The sequence below is a fragment of the Scatophagus argus genome, chromosome 21, assembly GCF_020382885.2.
Source record: "Scatophagus argus isolate fScaArg1 chromosome 21, fScaArg1.pri, whole genome shotgun sequence".
Classification (NCBI taxonomy): Eukaryota; Metazoa; Chordata; class Actinopteri; family Scatophagidae; genus Scatophagus; species Scatophagus argus.
The window spans coordinates 243,893-266,434 of record NC_058513.1 but is presented as its reverse complement, the minus strand read 5'-3'; the positions used below and the strand labels follow the sequence as shown (position 1 = coordinate 266,434).

The 22,542-nt window shown below is 38.5% G+C and overlaps 2 protein-coding genes across 2 annotated transcripts in view; one reads left to right on the top strand and one right to left on the bottom strand.

The window, feature by feature from the left end:
* LOC124052543 (coiled-coil domain-containing protein 57-like) overlaps positions 1-7,932 on the bottom strand; it is a 33,574-nt gene extending 25,642 nt beyond the window's left edge. The window contains 3 exon segments of the mRNA XM_046376934.1: positions 1,336-1,458; positions 2,957-3,109; positions 7,702-7,932. Of these exon segments, the coding sequence (XP_046232890.1) occupies positions 1,336-1,458; positions 2,957-3,105 (272 nt within the window). The 5' untranslated portion in view covers positions 3,106-3,109; positions 7,702-7,932.
* Positions 7,933-8,373: 441 nt separating this feature from the next.
* Positions 8,374-21,922, top strand: LOC124052544 (monocarboxylate transporter 4-like). Its single transcript, XM_046376935.1, has 6 exons — positions 8,374-8,518; positions 8,966-9,221; positions 9,324-9,467; positions 16,107-16,717; positions 16,913-17,093; positions 20,022-21,922. Exons 2-6 carry the CDS (start codon positions 8,999-9,001, stop codon positions 20,318-20,320), a joined length of 1,458 nt encoding a protein of 485 aa, XP_046232891.1. The 5' UTR covers positions 8,374-8,518; positions 8,966-8,998; the 3' UTR covers positions 20,321-21,922.
* The last annotated feature ends 620 nt before the right edge of the window (positions 21,923-22,542 follow it).

The window sequence follows — 22,542 nt, the reverse complement described above, 5'->3', positions numbered from 1 at the left end:
GAAGTACCAACTAAACAATTCAGGGAGTGGAACAGAATGCTATCTATTTTCATTTAGACATAGCAAAAACTAAGGATTAGATTCCAAACATTATAACTGCCCAAAAACGTGGGTGGGTTAGATAGATAGATAGATAGATATACTTTATTGATCCCAGGCTGGGAAATTGCAGGTTATCCTGTCTAGAAGGTTATTATAAAGTAGCACAGCTTCACCACTTTGATCTTAACTGTGATGCAAGACTTAGAACAAACTCATACAAATGTACCTCTCCAAATTTTACTAGAAGATAGAGCCCTCAAAAGAAAAATTTATACAAACTGAACTGTTGGACTCTAAACATCTAGTATAAAAAATGTATACTGGGCGCCAAATTCAAAAGAAATGCACGAATACTACGATGGGATGTATATGACACAGAATTGAAAGGATTTAAACACTGGACATATACACTTATCACCTTATACTGTAAAATAAGATCTACTAAGGGCTTAGATGCCTTCCAGCAACTTACAGAAACTTCTAATGTGGAGAATTTTTTTTTTCTTAGATGAAGCAAAATAACAGACCTTAACACAGTCACTGTTGGAGAATGCATGGTGATATGTCTGCTGCTCATTTTCATATCTTTTGGGAGTGTCCCAGAATTTTGTCCCAAGAATTGGCTAATTCAAGAATCCCCAGCCATTTTTGAATGGCTAGACGTCGGTGAGGAAATTTACACTATGGAATAATTGACCTTTTACTCAACACACAACACTAAAATATGTGATGAATATTGGAGAAACTGGAAATGCTATTTGAAAGTGAAATTACAATGCTAATGTTATATCTGTAACACAGCTCCTGCCTTTTTTGTTTCTTTTTTGATTACACTGTTAATGATTTTAATTCATATAAGACATTGTTTGTTGTCCCCTGGTCGGTCTGTTTTCTGTTGTTAAAAAACTAATAAAAATAAAGTATAAAAACTCTTTCAAATAGAGAGATAGAGAATAATTTATGAGGCAGATTTGCTATATAACTATAACTTAAATCACTCATGATTCATGATGACATGACTACCAGTACATGCAGTTTCTATGCTTATTTGCACGTACAGTGAATATATGCACCACTTTCACTTATTAAGTTTTGTACAGAATTGATTTTTGATTCAGCCTGTAATTTTTTCTGTGTTGTACAGCTATTTAACATTTAAATATTTCCTTAATTTGTATTTATTTATTTTTTTTAATTTAATGAAATTCCTCCTATATTTTGGTCTAATCTGAACGTCACACATGAATGATACCTTCCCTTGATTTAGATTGAATAAGGACAGTTGAACTGTACCTATTTTGTTTTACAGTCAGCACTCTGGCAGTTAGGACCTCATATTTCTCCAGCTCTCGGTCTCGTTCATCCAAGATAGCCAGGTTGAACTGGAAATCTGCCTTCAGATCCTGGTAGCGGACTCTGAAAAAGCAAATGTTAAAAATCATTAATCTCTTATCTTGATGCTCAAAAAGAAAGACACTATAAGGCAGACTGTGGCACAGGAAGCACTTTGGATCATCTTTTCACAGGGCTGGCAATACAGTCCCCAGTTCCCCAGTACACATGTCCAAGACACTGAAATGTGAATGGGTGAATAAAAGGTAAATTGTAAAGCAGTTTGGATAGATACAAATGTAGCCATTTTTTCATTTCCTTGACACAGATCTTTAGCACATTACTTTCAGCTCAGTGTTGAGAACCATCATTAAAGATGTCCTCCACTCTAAACTTAGCTCACTATGCCAGCCTCCATCTGTTACATCAAATGAAGGCCAACTGAAGGCTATAACATTTGGGGCCGTCACATGACAGCCTCTCAAGTTAGTCATGCTTTAGAAACACTTCACATCAAACTATTTCCACTTTATGCATGCTAACCTGTGGCTGTATTAACATGTATTATTATTTATTATTTTATTTTGAATCCTCTAATACCACTATTAACACTGCCACATTTTTATCTGTCTTTTGTTTATGTTTTCCTACACGCAAAGTCTTATATGACAATATTCAAAATGTCAATTCAGGCAATGATAAAACTCTCAAAAATGACTTCCTCCTCATCAGCTGGAAACAAATGATTTTCAGATAGTTTGTCTAATGAAGATAGTTTGGTGAATCTTGGAATCTTGGAGCCCTTGACTGAGCAAACCTACCAGAAAAAAAACAAGAAAATGCATGCATAAGTTAGTTCGTGTGAGTGGTCCTTGCATGAGGCCAAACGTTCTTACATGCACTTAAATTCAATGCCAGAGTCAAATTCCTTGTATGTGTACACATATACTTGGCCAGTAAAGTTGATTCTGGTTTGTCATATTAAAAAAAACTTGTTCAAATATTTACATAGGGTATATTTTAGAAAGGCAGATTTCTAGCCAGATATGCTTGCTTTTATATTTTGAGATTTCCACATCGACCAAAATACAATTGAGGTGAAAGGAATTTTGTGCAGGATGCAAGCAATGTTTCCTGGTTACTCTTGATAACGAGACTTCAGTTGTATTGGACTGGAGGCAGATATCTCAGATATATCAGATATATTTGAAAACCTGTGCAAATAATTCCTTTACATGTAGGTGAAGAAATATGTTCTTTTGTAACTTGGTTAAACTCTTCAAGGGTTCAAAGGTTCAAAATAGTGTCATAACTGGAGACTTGATTACTCAATTTTTCTACAGTTGAGCAGTTCGGACAATTCTACTTTTTCATAACAAATAAATTCAGTGAGCTGGAAATTAAATGATTTATAAGATATTAATCAATTAACTTAAATAAATGTGTTTTAAACTCATTGGTGACATCAATCTTGACCCCAGTTTCTTATAGGAGTATTTCTAGCTAAAAGCTGTGGTGCACAATACAAGTTCACATTATTACTCTGATGTGTGATGTGAGGTGAATGTAGATGTGGATCTACCTGAGGGAGAAGCACTCCTCCTGAGTCTTTTGGAGGATACTCTCTAACTGATGATCCCTAGCAGCCAGGAGCTCCTTCCATTCCTTCTCCTTACTGCCCAAGTGGGCCGTCAAGCCCACCAATCCACTGTCCCCGTCTGACTGCATCATGGAACTAGGATACCACATGTCAACATGCATCACAATGAACAATACAGGTTTGAAAACGCAATGTTTCACAAAATGGAAAAGAAGGTTGTTTATGAATGGGCAGAATCCAGATTGGTCAGTGATACCATCTAGAAAATCCCATGGATGGAGCGGATGCTCCAGTTCAAATCATTTATACCTCTGGCCCTCTGGCTTCAAAGAGTTGTGAAGTGGGAGAAACTATTTCAGAAGCTCCTGGTTCCAGCAATAAAAGCCCTATTCATTTTCCCATAGACAATGTCACAACACATTAATTTGTCATATATAGCTTTCGAAACATCAAAATCCAGGGGCGGTAGTACTTCACAACCCAAGGACTGTAACATGACCATTTCAAATGGCTTGCATCTCTAGATCTTGTTGTAACTTTCTGGCTCACAGCTAAGCCAAAGGGTTCTATGAGCTGTACAGACTAGAAATATCTCCTGCTTCCCAGTATGTGAGATGCATCCTATTTACTAAAGTTGTGAATATTCCCTTTCTATGGGGACATTATGGGATAGCAATGATTGTGCTATTTGTCAAACAATAATGTTTTGCCAGAGAAACAGAGTGGCCAAGGGACATGTTTTCTGTGCATAAGCAATTTTTATCCATTCAAGAATTGTTTGCCCAAAATCATGAGAAGAGGTTTTATAGCATTAAGAACAAAGTCAAGAGGTTTATTGACAACTTTGATTTGGTCCATCCTTTTCTTCACTCTGTTAAATTTAAACAGTTTTTAGTTGCTACATAAAGCATATTTGTAGCCATGACATTACTGTAAGCATGGAAACACTAAAAACAAATGAATGCAGAGTCTCTTACCTATGCAGGTGCATCTTACAATGTGAACAGCGTGCACTTTTGAAAGCAGGAAAAATACTGCACTACTGACTTTGAACTTGGTTTTTGTTATTCAGTGGTACGTTCGCTTTCTGCATACTCAAGATAACAATGTGCCTGACCTCATTTTAAGAATAGTATGTCCATGGGCGCATAGATGAGTGCTACACATTAGCTACTAAGGCAGCTAGGAAACAAAACAAAAGAACAGACTTTTTAGCTAGGAATGCCTCTGTAAAGGACCTCACATATTTTGTCGAATGCTGTTCAAAACCCTACATTTTACTGTGACAGTTTTTATTTTTTCGGAGGGCAACTACTGTTTGACTAGCAATGCTGATCTTTATTTTGTTATTTAATTATAACACATGTTTATAGTGCTGGGTTGTGAATGCTGAGCCACCATTTACGAAATATTTAACTTTTTTGGTCATAATTTTGCCAACAAAATACCACATTTTCATGCATCAAGTCTTGCTCATGTTGCTCATTCATAGTTTCAGCCCAAAACTCTTTTCGAATATCAAAATGTTCCACTTTTTTAAATTATGTCTATCATTCACTTTCAAATCCCATTAAAACTTTTCAAAATATTCAACTATCTTTGAGACTTTGTTACAATGGAAGGAAATGGGAAACCATTCAAACCCACTCATCTTCAGCCTATTCTTCACCCTTCAGTCATTCACACAGAAATGGCATTCAAACTTCAAAACATCCATAAAACTTCAGACTATCAATTCTGCTCTTTTTTATCATTTATCGTTTTTACAAAATTCATTTAATTTTCAGCCTCAGATTTATACGTCAGATTTTATTACACGGAATGTTCACAGTGGGTGACATCATCACTAAAGTGGAGAGAGGCTAAGAGATAAACTAAAAATCAACTCTTAAGCTCCCACAGCCACAATATTCCTTCCACACACATAATATTACATAAAAACATTGGGAAAATTGTGCTGGTTCCAGCCATTAAACTATTAATTCAAACTGCCTGACAGTTTTGGCTTAGGAAGGCCTTGAGGGTGAGGAACACCAGCCAACTTCCTCATAAATTCCCATTATAAGTGAGACAGAATTTTCTGGAAAAAAAAGCAGATGGTGCCAGTTGTGCCAACTCGCACAAGTCTTGACATTTTCAAATTATATATGTTCAGAAACTTCTGAGGATTCCCGCAGTGAAGTCAACTGAATGATATGGTCTGTACCTAAATCTGCTTTGTCAGAGGGAAGAATCATCATGACCCTCCCTCTCTGAGCCACAAACAAGTGACTATCACCATATTTTCCAGTGTGGGCTCATTCCTAAAGCAATCAAAAATCTTGCATATTGATAAGTAGTGGCCTATAACTTTTAAGGATTGTTATGACTAAGGTATATAATCTCACTCAACCCAAACGGTCAAGGCAGATGGCCATCCACTGAGAACACAGGCCTGCTTTGAGGTTTCTATGTCCAAAAAGGCAATTGTTCCACACTACCGTTGCTAAGTGTTTGCTGAAGGGGGAACATTGGGTGTATATATATTAAAGACTACATTAAAGAGTATGGTCTTAGCCTTTTGTAAAATCCCATGAGATAGCATTTGTTGTGATTTTGCTATATGAACATTGAATTGCTATATAAAGTGAACTGCATTGTTACTACTTAAAAGTATTTCCACCAAATTGCTGTTTCTCATTAAAGTGTTCTCATGATATTAATTTATCTCGGGAGTTAATCTGGTTCTTGAGAAAGGTTCCTGTAACAATGTTCATGTCTTACTTATCTTCAAAGTCAATGTCAAAACTTTCATAGTTAGAAAGTGATGTTTCCTAACATTAGCACGAATGTTATGGTATCAGTTTCAATAGATTTCCCCGGCAAAATAGTCATTTTATGCTTTTGATTTTATGCTATACATTTAAATAACTTTTGGAATCACATTTTTTTGTTTGAGACTCATCAGGTCTAGTCCTTTCTAAGAAAGTATATTTTTTAATGTAAAATCAAACAATGAAGATGATAATTTTATAAAATTGCTGTATCTTCAAGGCAAGCATCATATTCACAAAATATGGAGCCAAATTAGTCCCAAATGTTTCATTAATTTGAAAATTAGAATTAGATTTGAAAAATTTTTACTTGAAAGTTGAAATATCAATTTTGAACTTCAAATACAACATTTTATTTGAACTAAAAATAAGTGTATTCAGTACTGAAATTCTTTTGAATAAATTATCTATTTTCATTTTTAACTTTCATATATATTTCCATAGTTGAAGCCTCATTTTTTTTCAGTTTCAGATTTCAGGTTTTCAGATTCACCTTCTTTTTTTTTTTTTACAATTTCAAATCTTATTTTCTCAGGTTTCAGATTTTTTCTTCACTTCTGGGTTTCAGTCTCATCTTTTCAGTTACAAACTTCTGGCCCGGATGTGGCATGGGGGGCATGGAAACATGAGTGAGAGCATAACAAAGAAGGCTATCGTACACTCTGCCAGTCCTACGCTTAATTTCCAGTTTTAGCCAATTTTCCCCTATGTTACAAAAATTACCCATCATTATAACATTTGGAATAATTTCTCAGAGTATCTATTCAAAAAACAGCCAACATTTTGTCCACACCGACATTTCAACCTGCCCGGCTGTCTTGAGGGCGCCGACACCATTGCTAGCCAATCCTTCGCCATGTTCTCTGTTGCATGTGGAAACGTCAAACGTTAAAGTGTGGCTGCTGAACTGCACAATCAGGTATAGCTGCATATTGCTCTTATACTGTGATTGGTGCCGAGTTTGGATTAAAACAGCTGGTTAAACAGAACCTTATCAATAGCATCAGTTTTTTTCACTGCTCATAATGTGAACATAGTGTATAGAAAGTGAGATGATAGAGGAAGGCTCTCAGCCATCTTGCTCTCACTCACGATTCCACACCCCTCTAAGCTGATGCAATGCCTCCCACGCCAGATCCAGGCCAAAAGTTTGAAAATATTGAAATATATCTGAATGTGAAAATTGAAAACAGATGATTTATTCAAAAGAATTTCAGAACTGAATAAAAATTATATTTAAAGTAAACTTTTCCTACACTTATTTTTAGTTCGAGTACAATGTTGTATTTCTCAAAGTTCAAAATCAAAATTTCAACTTTCAAGTTCAAATCTTTTTTCAAATTAATGAAATTTTTGGCCCTGAATTGGCTCAATACAAGCCAGATTTCTTCAGCAAGTTCACAACAAATCTGTTTGTTGTTTCTAGAATATTTAAAAACAAAGTGCTTTTTAAAGACCACTCATCTCTTAAAAGACATTGCGGAAATTGCCAGATGATTTCGTTGGGTTTGTAAAATTGCTTGTTCAATTTGGATATTCAGGTTGGATATATATGTTTTTATTTTGGTTTTCTTTATGAATAGTTTTATCTTATTGTTTGTATTTCTCATTGCAAAATTTCATTTATGCTTTTTTTCACGCATTTCTGCACTCCACAGCACTTCTGTTGTCTTAATGTGTTATATAGAATGAAGGGATTCCTCTTCTCCTGGCTCCAGACCGATTATTAAGCCCATTTTTTCGCAAGACTGAGAGGGACAATTTTAAACGTTAATTAAATATTAGTAAATTGCTTTCGCCATCCTGGAAAAAAATATCACCCATGGGAGGATTTCGGGAACACTGGTGCAAATTACTGATACAGACAGACAGACATACACGCACACACAATTAACAAACATTTAGTTAGTCTACCTGGTTAGCTTTAGCTTTTGTAGGACCTGCAAAATTAATACCGTTTGGGCTCATAACGTTAAGACTTCATTCTTCACGGTCAACACGGAATATAGCGACCAAACAACTATTTGACGTTCAGCTTAATAACATATTTTAAAGGACTAAATCCAGCGTTAAGTGAAACTTAGCTCGTTTATCTTTGCTGCATTAGGATTCCATGGCAATCGAGCGTCTTTCAAACTGTTCCCCAGCTACAGAGATTGACAATGGTTCCTGGCCCTATTGCACTAAACTGAAAACTTGTAGTTTATTCAACGCTGTCTCATGTTTCATATATTTTACGACAATTTGTTATCTTTACGATTACTATTACAATCAAGATGTGTGCACGTCAGTCAGTGAAGCAGAGAGAACAGATAACAATGCAGTTATTTTATAGCTTAGGCTTATCAGGAAGAGACTTATCTCAGTGTCCTGGTTCATTGTAATGGAGTCACTAAGCAGAAACACTAAGCAGAAATTTTCATCCATCATGGCCAGTGCCACTACTGTCCCCTGATTAGTATGCATGGCCAAATAAGCACTTTGTTATGTTTGTTGCAAAATTTTTGTTTTTTTATGTTGTCACTATGTAGGTGGCAGAATACAAATAAAATAGGCAGTGGCAGAGGTGACACACAAAAGACGTATCATTTATCCAAGAGGAAGAGAGAGGCGGAGCTCTGGAGAGTCACTTTAGGAGTTTCCGTCGGTACCCCTCCGTGCGATAAAGGAAGCGCGCACTTGCGATTTGTGTAGAAGCGCCTTTGAGAGACGGAAACGTGCATCTCAGAAGGTACGGTGGGTTGTTTTGCTTAACCAATATTTTCTTTGTATGTTTTTGTTTCTGCCATCTCACGTTGAATTTCCCTTGTTAAGCGACAACCTGTTGTACGCCAGAGTAGGTCTAACAGGTATACATTAAAGCCGAAAGGCGTCGAAGAGTAAAGTAGGCAAGTAAAGATTTGTATATAAATGTGTAAGAAGTACTGGGGATTCTTATGGTCTGGATAGTGTACGTTATTATAACATTTTAATAAATTATTATATTTTTTATTTTGGTGGGGTTTTCTTATATTTTCAGATTTTTTGTCTTTTTTCAATGACTGTTTATTTATGTTGTCACTATGTTTTTCATATCTATGTGTCACTAGCTATCAGTTACTGTCACTATTTTGACATAGCAAGGCCCTGTAATTTGTATATATCCATACTAATCTGCATCACACCACTGTATTTATAGCCATTAACCTCAACACAGCAGTCAGAGAGCATCATGGGAGGAGCAGTGTTGGATGATGGTCCTCCTGGTGTGAAGGCACCAGATGGCGGCTGGGGTTGGGCAGTGTTGACCGGCTGCTTCGTCGTCACTGGCTTCTCCTATGCTTTTCCCAAGGCTGTCAGTGTCTTCTTCAAAGAACTGATCCGAGAGTTTGACGTTGGCTACAGCGACACTGCCTGGATCTCATCAATTCTGCTTGCCATGCTGTATGGCACAGGTAGACAAAGATACGTCTGACAGTGATTAACTGTCAGCATCAAAGTCTTAATACCATGCTACATGTATATATCGTGTACTTAGTGACTGACTATTTCCTTAGGCCCTCTGTGCAGTATATTGGTGAACAAGTTTGGCTGTCGACCAGTGATGATGGTTGGAGGGCTCTTTGCCTCACTGGGAATGATTTTGTCCTCCTTTGCTACCAGCATCATGTACATCTACTTCTGCACTGGAGTTATTACAGGTAGGATCAAAACATATACATGGACACTAAAGAAAAATACAGGCATGTGATAGGGGCATGGAAATTTACATGCATCCATAACCATTCCACTAAGTCTGATGTTTATGTATCAAAAGGTGTGATAACTAAATTTAGATCAGTTATTGTGAAAGACATGAATTTCAACATAATTCAGTGATCATTCAACCATTTTCGGCTGCACATTATGATTCAGTTCAATTCAATTCAGTTTATTTATATAGTGCCAATTTACAACAAAAGTTATCTCGTGACACTTTCCAATTAGAGCAGGTCTAGACCAAACTCTTTAATTAAACTTTAATACAGAGAGCCCAACATTCCCCTTGAGCAAGCACTTAGGAACAGTGGCGAGGAAAAACTGCCTTTTAGAAGGCAGAAACCTCGGAGCAGACCCTGGCTCAAGATTGGCAGCCATCTGCCTTGAACGGTTGGGTTGAAAGAGAGAGAGAGAGAGGGAGAGGGGGTGGGGTGTGAGAGAAGGAGCACACAAGCAGAGATGCATAGCAGCAGTAATAATACCAGAAGTATTGGAAATGTAGATAATGATAATGACAATGAAGCATACAGAAGGTATTATGGTAATTTTGATCACAATAGTAGTAACAGTCATAATGTTAGTAGCTGTACAGAGTCGTAACAGAATTAAATCAGATTATGACTAAACAGTAGTAATCGCAGTAAGTTTCCAGCAGGATGGCAGCACGATCGATAGGAACCTGCGGGACAAGAAAGCACAAGGACTCCAGGGAAGAAGTTGGGTTAGTGATATGCATTAATGGGACATGAATGTGTGCAGAAGGAGAGGGAGAGGAAGAAAGAGCTCAGTGCGTCATGGGAGGGCCCCTGGCAGTCTAAGCCTATAGCAACATAACTAGGGGCCGGCCTAGATCAGCCCTAACTATAAGCTTTATCAAACAGGAAAGTTTTTAGTCTACTCTTAAATGTGGAGAGGGTGTCTGCCTCCCAGACCGAAACTGGAAGATGGTTATATTTTAAAGGAGGAGCTTAATAATTAAAGGCTCTGGTTCCCAATCTACTTTTGAAGAATCTAGGAACCACAAGTAGCCCTGCATTCTGGGAACGTAAAGCTCTCGTGGGATAATAGGGAACTATCAACTATTTAACATATGATGGTGCCTGACCGTTCAGGGCTTTATATGTGAGGAGAAGAATTTTAAACTCTATCCTGAATTTTACAGGTAGCCAATGTAGAGAAGCCAGTAAGATAAGATAAGATAATCCTTTATTAGTCCCACAACTGGGAAATTACAGTGTTACAGCAGCAAACAGGATACAGAGGGTGCAAAGCATGCAAGGATAAGGGAAGGATGTGCATTCAAAAAGAATAAATAAACAGGAAACAAGTACCTGCATCTGTACACGGTACAGAAAAGAAAAAGACTGTTCACACTAGAGTCCCTCAAGTTATGATTAGCGGATGGATTGATTATTGTACCGATTTGTTTCAGGAAAGACTAAGTATGTACGTACTGATCCTAGTAGTAGTGTTACATGAGTAAGGATTATTGCACAATTATTACTACACATGTATTATTGCAGGTCTGGTGTGACCATTTGTCCCCATTATTGCACATGATTTATTGTCCAGTTAACACATTCAACAGCTTAAATGTCCAGTCTATCAGCTGTGCTTGTTGTGGAGTCTGACAGCAGTGGGCAGGAAGGAGCGACGGTACATCTCCTTCACATAGCGTGGGTGTAGCAGTCTGTCACTGAAGGAGCTGCCCAGTGCTGTCAGATTGCCTTGCATGGGGTGGGAGGGGGTCTCCAGCATGGACGACAGCTTGGCTATTGTCCTCCTGTCACCCACCTCGTCCACTGAGCCCAGGGAGAAGCCTAGGACTGAGGCGGACCTCCTCACCAGTCTTTCCAGCCTGTTTTTGTCCCGGGCAGAGACACTGCCTGCCCAGGAGACCACACCATAAAAGATGGCTTATTAGATTAGATTAGATTCAACTTTATTGTCATTACACATGCACAAGTACAATGCAACGAAACGCAGTTTGGCATCTAACCAGAAGTGCAATAAGCAGTAAGTGCCAGATATACAATAATTTACAGTATGTACAGGGTATGTACAGGTGTCTATGCTACAGATATAATATAAACATGATATACAGAGATCCTAAGTACTATGAACATACTATACAGATGGATATGTGCTTAAATGTGCATCCAGTGTAGGTGGAAACTATAACACAATTTACAAATGATATTTACAGATGTTAAATTAACTATAAATCACTAGTGCAATGGGCAGTCTGGTGTGTACAGCGATAGGCAGTAGGCTAACTATATTAGCAGTGAGGTAGAGGAACTAGTGCAAAGTGTCGATCAGTACCAGCTGAGGTCAGTAGGTGTTGAATTTTGTCTTTAATGTTTAAAATCTTGTCATTAAAAAAGGTTATAAAGTCATTGCTGCTGAGGGTCACAGGGATACAAGGCTCGATAGCACTAAGGCTCTCTGTCAGCCTGGCTACAGTGCTGAAGAGAAACCTAACCTGGGATTATGCTTATCCTCAAGGGTGCAAGTCTCTTTGTCAGGCTGGGGCTCGGAGCAGGACTCAGATGCAGAGACTCGAGTAACAAGTTCAATCTTTATTGAGAAAGTCTGAGGCAAGTCCTCTTGGCAGAGTGATAAATCAGAGAGGCTATGAAAATTACCTGACGAGGGTTCTTCTCTAGAAGAGAACCCACGGCTATGAAACGTTAACAAAATAACGAAGAAACGAAAACAGGCTATAAGAATTATAGGAACAGAAAACGCTCCCAAGGGAGGAAAAATACTTCTAACTATGAACAAAAAACACTCCAAATGGAGGATAATAGAAAACTCTCTAAACAAAAAATCAACAACAAAAAATCACTCTTTAAGAGAAAAAATCTAAGTCTAAATCTAACTTGAAACTAATCTGAGCTATGAAAAAGATTTAACAAAAGATCACTCTGAACAGAGGATTCAACAAAGAGCTTCTAAACAAGATTTCTGTGGCTATGACAAGGTACGCTGGCGTGTTCATTCAGAGACGAAACACACTGGCACAAGACAAGGGAAACGCAGACTTTTTGAACAATGGGAAACAGGTGGAAAGGTAATCAGGTAATCGTGAAGACAATCAGACTGGAGACACAAGGAAGGGCAAGTGACCTGAAACGAGAGGAGAGTTACACTTCAAAATAAAACAGGAAATGATGAGACAAAAAACCCAAAACAAGACAATACCTCACCGCGTTGTTCTTCATGAGCTTGCAGCACTGTCCACAAAATGTTCAATTTGAGAGGGACTACAGTTGGCACGAGACTTTTGCTTAGTGTTGTAATGTTCACCAGTATGGGGACATGATACTGAAGTAAATGACAATAGCACTGCTTCTTTAAATTTAACCACAGCACTATCAGACAGGTATCTAGTGTAGATCCTGGAGTTAAAAATGGCCTTGTTTTTTAACACACAACTTTAAGTGATGTTAAGGTATGGGCAAGGGCATTAATTCAGTCTTTAAACAACAATATCCTGATATCTGGGATGAATCCCTAAAGATTTCTTTAGTTCTAGTCCAACAATAGGCTATTATGAGTTCTTTAAGATATGATGGTGCCAGAGCACTTAAAGCAAGTGGTAAGAAGTAAATTGTGAGTGGAAAAAAAGATTTTAAATTCTATTCTGGATTTTGCAGGGATTAATTGAATTAATTATAAAACTAAATAAAAAAATAAAACTTCTCAAGCTCCATCAGGTTGGTGCATAGCCATTTTCGGATCTCTCCAGAGATGCTCAACATGGCTTAAGTCTGGCCTCTGGCTGGGCCACTCAAGGACATTCACTGAGTTGTCCCGAAGCCACTCCTTTGTGATGTTGGCTGTATGATTCAAGATTCAAGAGTCTTTATTGTCATTATGCAAGCATAACGATTTTGTACAGAGGGAGGGTGCATGTGTGAAGTCCTGTAGGGGGGTGGGATGTGAGTGAGAAGCTGTCCCTGAGTTTGTTTGTGCTTGTTATAATGTTCCTGTACTGCTTTCCTGATGGAAGCAGTACAAACAGTTCGTTTGTAGTCGTGCATGAAAAGGGTGAATAAGGCAGGGCTGAGCACACAACCTGGCGGCGTGCCAGTTTTGAGAATCAGTATGCTTATGTCGTTGTCCTGTTGGGAGATAAACCTTCGCCTCAGTCTGAGGCCCAGGGCACTCTGGAGCAGGTTGTCAGCAAGGATGTCTCTGTATATTGCTGCAGTCATCTTTCCCTTGACCCTTAGTAGTCTCCCAGTTCCTGCTGCCGCAAAACATTGCCACAGCATGATGCTACCACCACCATGCTTTGCAGTAGGAATGGTATTGGCCAGGTGATGAGCGGTGCCTGGTTTCCTCCAGACATGTCATTCATGCCAAAGAGTTCAACCTTTGTTTCATCAGACCAGAGAATTTTGTTTCTCGTGGTCTGAGAGTCCTTCAGGTGCCTTTTGGCAAACTCCAGATGGTCTTTCATGTGCATTTTACTGAGGAGTGGCTTCTGTCTGGACACTCTACCATACAGGCCTGATTGATGGAGTGCTGCAGAAATGGTTGTCCTTGAAGGTTCTCCCCTCTCCACAGAGCAACGCTGGAGCTCTGTCAGAGTGACCATTGGGTTCTTGGTCACCTCCCTGACTAAGGCCCTTCTAGCCCGATCACTCAGTTTAGTTGGTTGGCCAGCTCTAGGAAGAGTCCTGGTGGTCCCAAACTTCTTCCACTTATGGATTATGGAGACCACTGAGCTCTTTGGGACCTTTAATGCAGCAGAAATTTTTCTGTGCCCTTCCCCAGATCTGTGCCTCAACACAGTCCTGTCTCAGAGGTGTACAGACAGTTGACTTCATGGCTCGGTTTGTGCTCTGACATGCACTGTCAACTGTGAGGGCTTATGTAGACAGGTGTGTGCCTTTCCAAATCATGCCCAATCAACTGAATTTACCACAGGTGGACTCAAAACAAGTTGTAGAAAGCTCTGAAGGATGATCAGTGGAAACAGGATGCACCTGAGCTCAATTTTGAGTGTCATGGCAAAGTGTGTGAATACTTATGTACATGTTACATTTTCTGCTTTTTATTTTTAATACATTTGCAGAAGATTCAAGCTAACTTGTTTCACTTTGTCATTATGAGGTATTTTGTTATGAGAATTTTGAGGGAGAAATTTTATTTAATCCATTTTGGAATGAGACTGTAGCATAACAAAATGTGGAAGAAGTGAATCGTGTGAATACTTTCTGGATGCACTGTATATGCCATTTTACATGTTTGATGATAGAGTCAATTCAATTCAATTCAGTTTTTTATTTATATCAGAATCAGAATTCCTTTATTTACCCCCGAAAGGAAATACTTTAATATAGCACCTTTTATAATTAAAATTGTCTCTAGGTGCTTTATAGAAACCCAGAGCCTGAACCAAAAGCAAGCAGACAGTGGCAAGGAAAAACTCCCTTTTAACAGGAAGAAACCTTGAGCAGGACCCAACTCACAAGGGAGAACTATCCTTCTGATAATCGGCCAGGTGAAGGGGGGGAAGAAGAGGTAGACAGGACAGAGAGGATGAAAGAGAGAGAGAGAGAGAGAGAGAAACATACATGCAATAAGCATCATTCATCACAAAAGACAAACATGACAGGTTGTTATAATTGGAATGCTGAAAAACTATATGTATTTGTTTTTTAGCTGATATGTTGTTCGAGTTAGTTATAATAGCACTGCATATAAGAATGACATAGGCAGATGTTGACAGTAGACATTGGGATTGTCAGAGGGCCGAATGAAGTTCAACAAGTAGATGTGGATGGAGAGATAACTGCAGAAAGATACAGAGAAAGAAGGAAAGGGAGGGAGAGACACAAAACTACGAGGAGAACTGGACACAAAGTTAGTGACATAAAATAATGTATTATATGTTGATCTGATGAGCGGAGAGGAGGGGAGAGGAAGAAGAGGAGAGGAGGTGGGGCAGTAGAGATGGTGGTGGTGGTGTTTGTGTCCCCCGGCAGCATAGGCCTATAGCAGCGTAGCTATGATAGAGATTAAAGACTAAGAGTTAGTCAGACCTATTCTACCTGTGGCTATATATCATGAGGTGAGTGAAACTATGCCTACCAGCCCTACACACTTTTTTTGGTGCTAACTATATGCTTTACTAATCAGGAAAGTTTTAAGTCTAGTCTTAAAAGTGGAGGTGGTGTCTGCCTGTCGAACCCAGATTGGCAACTGGTTCCACAGTAGGGCTGCCTGATAACTATGAGCCTTGGATGAGAATGGTGTCTGGCTTATCAGGTGTGGAGTTAGCAACATTTCTTCTGGCCCTCTGTATTTAACAACATTTCTCCTTTCTCTCAGCATAGTTGTAGTCTTTGGTTCAGCCTTAATGTTTTCCTGTGCACAACACAGTATAATCACATCTTTTGTTCAGAGTCAGTGGGTATAATTGTTTTGCACTCTCTTTATTGATTTTTTTGTGGAATCTGCCTTTTCAGCAGATCTCTTCAGCCCAAGTCCTGGCTGGAGTTGTATATCTTTTGTGTTTTGCAGTAAAGTTAATTATTTATGTAATATTGCCTGTATCTCCTCAGGTCTGGGTCTGGCATTAAACTTCCAGCCATCTCTGATAATGCTGAATCGCTACTTCAATGAGAAACGTCCTCTAGCCAATGGCCTGGCCGCAGCGGGCAGCCCTGTAGCCCTGTGCTGTCTCTCTCCCTTGGGACAGATTCTCCAGTACCAGTACGGCTGGAGGGGAGCGTTCCTTATACTGGGAGGAATGCTGCTGAACTGCTGTGCCTGCGGTGCGCTCATGAGGCCCTTGTTGCCCCTTAAGAAGCTCCAGGAGCTGGATGGGAGCACTCCCACAGCTGCAGGGGAGGAGAAGAAGCCCAAGCCAAAGAGGAAACTGTTGGATTTCAGCGTTTTCAAGGACAGAGGTTTTGTCATCTATACCATTGCAGCATCTATAATGGTGCTGGGCTTGTTTGTTCCCCCTGTGTTTGTGGTCAATCGTGCTAAAGGCCTAGGCTATGAGGACACTAAGTCGGCATTGCTGCTCACCATCCTGGGATTTGTTGATATGTTTGCTCGACCGGCATCAGGGCTAATCGCAGGCATGAAGGGTGTACGGCCCAGAAGTGTCTACCTGTTCAGCTTTGCTATAATCTTCAATGGGTGCACTGACATCATAGGATCACAGGTAACAATGTGACAGTGGGTTTTGTTTCAAGCACTGGACCTGCTAGTTTCACCTTAAAAAAAAGAAAAGAAAAAAAAGAATTTAAAAAGAATATTATATTTTATTATTGTCATATTATAACATTTAGACTGGTAAATCCAATGATGTACATGCAGATCAGTATATAAACCTGTTGTCGTATTTCCCTACTTGCAGGCGAATGACTATACAGGTCTGGTGTTCTTCTGTATCTTCTTTGGTATGTCTTATGGCATGGTGGGTGCACTACAGTTCGAGGTCCTCATGGCTATCGTAGGGACAGAGAAGTTCTCCAGTGCAATTGGCCTGGTGCTGCTGATGGAAGCTATTGCTGTACTAGTGGGGCCTCCTGGAGCAGGTCAGAACATGGAATGGAATGTGAATATGTTTCTCTAAATGTCCGTTTTTACCAATTTTGTTTTCACTGCAACTAAGAAAAGGACGGCACAGTAAGAGAGTTCCAGTTTCAAATCTGAGTCTAGGTCCTCCTGTCTGGAGTTTGCATGTTCTTGCTGTGCCTGCATGGATTTTCTCCATGTACTCCACCTTCCTCCCACATTCCCAGAACCATGCCATTGGGTTAATTGCTTACCCTACATTGACTTTAGGTGTGAGTGTTTGAATATGTGTGATTGTCTGTCGTTGTGTGTCAGCCCTGTGTGTGTCAGCTGAGATAGGCTCCAGCTCCCCCGCTACCCTGACGGATAAGTGGGATACAATATCAGCTAAGGAGTCTCCAAAGATTTGATGCAGGACAATAACAAGGAAATTGCAATAATTCAGCAATTAAAAGAAAGCAGTCCTTTAAAGTTGTTTTATATGTGAGTTAAAGAATATATCCTGATCAAAAATAACTCCCAGAGTCCTTACAGTGGTGCGAGTAATGCCATCTAGATAGCTTTTTTCAACAGATAACGCAGATGATATACAGTTTAATGTGTTGTTTAAACCTAATAATAATGCCGAATTGTCAGTTATAAACACCTGCTGCATGCTGTAAGAAATTGGATGCTAGATTGTTTCTGAGAGTTAAATCCAGTCTCCAGTTTCTTCTGCCCATTTCAGTCTTATACATAAGGTAATGGATGGTCTTGTGTCTCTCAGCTCAATGATTGAATCCACCATGAGAAATCTAGGTGTTACTATACACCAGGTTCTAACTCTGGACCAATATACTTGGATTGGTTACAAGACCAAACTTGTCAAAAATGCTGCTGCTAAAGTGTTAAGCATGCCCCCCCCAAAAGGTCTCATTAACACTGATTTTTATTGCTCTGTACCTCCACATAAATTCTCTTAAATCTAAATTTCTTGTGATCAGCTATAGATCTGCATGACCTATAAAGATTTCTGCCTGCATTGGAGACCTTAAAGCAGGTCCCTAGGGCCAGAGACCAGGCTTGTTGTGGCTCCTGAAATTTGGAACTTTTTTCAATCAGACTTAACATCTTTGGACACTGTTTTAAAAAGCTTAAAACCCACTTGCTAAGATTGGGCTTTATTTCATTTTTCTGTTTTCTGTCTGTTTCTGCTTTTTTTTTGTGTGTTTTGTGTCTGCATTTATATTAATGAATTTCTGCCTTGAAGCACTTTGTGAAGCTCCAGTTCTTGAAAGATGCTATATGAATAAAAATGGAAGGTTAGATATGGGTCTATAGTTGGTTAAAACTAAAAGAGTAGAGCTCTGGTACATAGCCTGTTACTTAAAACGGATCATTTCTAGACCACGATCCTGATTATATCTAGTCAATCAGGATCAAGAAGTCAAGTCAAGAAGTGCCACTAAGGTTATAACCTCTTTAGGCAGCCTAGTTTGGAGTCTGAGAGACATATAAGAAATCAATGAAGTTCATAGGTTAAGGTCAGAAAAGCATAGAAGGTTTTTCAGAGACAGAGTAACCATACATGACATGACAAGAATAAAGCACACAGCTTCTCATGGTTGTATGCAGCTGTTGGCATATAACCAGGAGAATCTGCTGGATTACCAGTGTAGAAAGCTAAGCAATAAATGTACTGCTGTACTAAGGCCATGTTGGAGCAGCAGCATGGAAATCAATAAGCCAATTTAGGCAGTTTAAGTATATGATATCTTGATCACTCTAACTCATTTCAATGATAAACTAAATCCCCACATAAGTAAAAATATTCATTCTCTAGTTCAGGTACAATTTTTGCTGTGATTTGTAGTAATGTGTGAGCAAGCACTTTGATTGAGGTCCAGTATTTTTTTATTAACAATTGATTTATTTTTCTATTTATCAGACAAATAGGGTCTAGTATTATTATTATCCATCCATCAATCTATCCGTTTTCTATACCACTTATCTATGTAGAGTCATCGGGGGCTGGAGCCTATCCCAGCTGACAACAGGAAACACCCTGGACTGGCCGCCAGTCAATCACAGGGCCGGGCAGACAATCATACATGTTCGCACACTCACACCTAGGGGCACAGGCACATGCAGAACATGCAGCCCTGAACTAGCCTATATTATGCCCAGAGTCATGACGATAACGATTATGCCTAAAGAGGGGTCAACTAATTTGAATTTTAATTTATTTAATTATTTTTTTAAAAGCCCTACACAGTCAGTGTCAAGTGTGAATGAGTTTGAAGTGATTCTTGAGAAAGCTGCAAGCAGCAATACCTGAGGCCAAGCAATCGGCCCAATTTAGCCACAACACAATCATCTAGTGTAGGAATTTTATTTGATGAGATAAGATAAGATGAACTTTATTGATCCCACAGTGGGGAAATTCACTTAGATAAATATAGATAGAATCAGATTTAGAATCAGCTTTATTTGCCAAGTATGTGTGACCATACAAGGAATTTGACTCCAAGAAAAAACGAGATATAAATGTATGTAGATGTCATATGCACAGTAAAGAAAGAGGTTCTGCTTTGCTTTTCACTATGAATATCACTAGAGGTAGAAAATTAAAGTAAGAACAGACATGCCATTTTGTATCCATTCCTTTACAAATGGAGAGCTTACTGATATATAGACACTTAAAAAAGTTTTACATTGTACCCAATGGCAATGCCAGGCACAAAAGAAAATTAAACTTACAGTAGATTTCTAGCCATAAGTATTGATAGCATGGTTAACTAATTTAAGGAGGTGAGAAAAGTTTATTTATCTACGTCATTTTGTGGCCACTGTTCTCAATTTTGATAATGTACTTGTAGTATCTTGTGCAATGAAGGTTTTTCAGTTCATGAGTCCAGTTTGATGCAAGCCAGTATTAATCAGGCTAATATTTTTGTACTCTCCATCAGGTCGCCTTTTGGATGCCACCCATCAGTACATGTACGTCTTCCTGTTGGCGGGCTGCGAGGTCACATTGTCAGCCTTTGTCATCTCCCTGGGTAACTTCCTTTGCATTAGCAAGAAACAGGAAGACTCAGAAGCTAAGATGGAGATGGCTGTGGTTGCTTCAGAGAAGGAAAGGCTGAATTATGAGGTGGAAGATGAGGAAGATGACAAAGGCAAAGAGGAGCCAAAGAAAAAAGAGAATGGAGGAGCTGGTGCTGTGAAAGCGGGGGACATGATGATGGCAAAGGAGATGGAGGAGTAGGGTAGAGAGGAAAACACATTGTTATGAAGAATAAGACTACTGATGAGAAGAGACTTTTTTGCATGAAGAGGAGATACACAAGAAGCACTATGGATGGAGTGAAAGTGAGAGGTAAAAAAGTAGGTTATGAAAAGAGTGCTGATATAAGATTTTGCACATTAGTGTCATCCTGGAGTTGTCATGGTCCACTAACTGTTGTTTTTTTTTTTTTTAGAATTTTCATCCAAATCTCACAATCACCAGATGGCATGTGTTCAGTTGGTTAATTTGGAATTGGTTAAGTTTTCATTGTGTTATCAGCTGTAAAGTGGGTGTTGAGAGTTGGGGCAATGCTCCATGCTTAGGACACATATTCAGCTACATATTTATTTGTTGCTTTCTTTTGCTCTTGTATTTATTGACATTGTCACAATGGGACAATAACTTTCACTCTTGTATTTATTGACATTGTCACAATGGGACAATAACTTCACAAATTTGTTGTAAAAATAGACCATTTAATATTTGAGGCACAAGCCTTTCTGTTTTGTTACTGCTTCCCGAGACTTCTACCAGTTGCTGTCTGATCCATTTTTCTCTATGACAGTGGATGAAACTTGTATTGCTGGTCTCAGGGTAATGTACTGTCACTGTATTCTCAGCTAATGAACTATCTCCTATGTTGTTTATACTATGTAAAAGTCTGCTTAATGCTGCAACACTGTGAGCTGCTGTGTTATGTAATGGTATGATGTCATCTGTGTGCTTTATGCCTTCTGTTTATCTGTTCAATCATAATCATAATCATATAATCACATAATCATTACAATCATAATATACTCAGAAGACAAACACAAGAATGCAAGCACAGCTTGCTTGGGTGAAGAAATGTAATATACACTCAGCGCAATTACACGGCTATTTTTCTGAGTAATGTCTAATAAAACAGACATTTGATGCCTGTTTTATATATAATAATACAATAAATATATTTTCTGCTGAGAAAAATAACAAAATGACATCTTTGTACCTTTCAGCAACAGGCTTACACTCATGAAATGTGGCAGTACCAAACTGTCTGACATTGACCTTTTTAGATTGTGAATTGACATACTAAATGTTTACAAGTGCACAAAAAATGCCAAAAATGGCGTGTGGCAAAAAATACTCAGATTTATGAAATTGTGCACACCAACTCATAGTCCCCCTTGAAATGTACGGTACATGTGTGGATCGGCCTCATATCCGGCGCTCTCATCATCCACATTTAACTATAAATTTTCAGTGTATAGAACCTATCGATGAGCTTGCTGATTATTTATGGTGAGTCATGACGACAATGAAGATGAAGAAACAGACAGATGAAGAAACAGAATTTTTTTTTAACACAGAAATCAAAGTGCTTGTGGGTGAGCTGCAGGTTAGAAACCACATTTGGTTAATTCTTTCTTTCACATAGTGCCCTACCACCTTGAGGACAGTGAAAAACAGTGGGACAGAAAGTCTGTGCGTTTATCATGCACGTGTGTCACCACAGTATTCATGTTTAAAAGGTAACACTTTACAATAAAGGTACATTAAGTAACATAATGGGGTGATAAGTATTAATATTACTGTTAATTAAGGTATTAGTTTATACATAATTTAAAGTTATATAACTTAATAAAGACACAGTTAACAATAGTTAACAGTAACAGGTTTTAATACAGTAATTAGCGTTAAGTAACTTAAAAGTGTGATTTCTTAAGGCTTCACAGTTAATTAAGGTACTAGCAAATATTAGTATAATGTCGATAAAGATGATGATAAAGATAAAGATGTTAATTATATATAAATAATTATTATAATGTATGTTAAAGTTCACAGCAAAGCCAGAAAACTTTCTATAAATGTTAATTTAAGTATATCATTTGGCTTAGATTTCCATCATCCAGGTGTTGAGTTATCTTTAGTAAATGCTGAGCTCCATGAACTTCATGCAGAGGTTTGGTTGATCATTTATTTTTATAGATGTTATTAGATATTCCTTAACTCACTGTTCATAGTATATTGTATAAACATCCATCCATTTTCTATACCGCTTATCCGTCAGGGTCGCGGGGGAGCTGGAGCCTATCCCAGCTTATTGTATAAACATAAAACTATAATTTCCCATCAATGAATTATAGGGACTGCAGTAATATTTGTCATATTAATGGACACTGGACCCGATATATGTTAATATATTTAAACTAGATAGTATA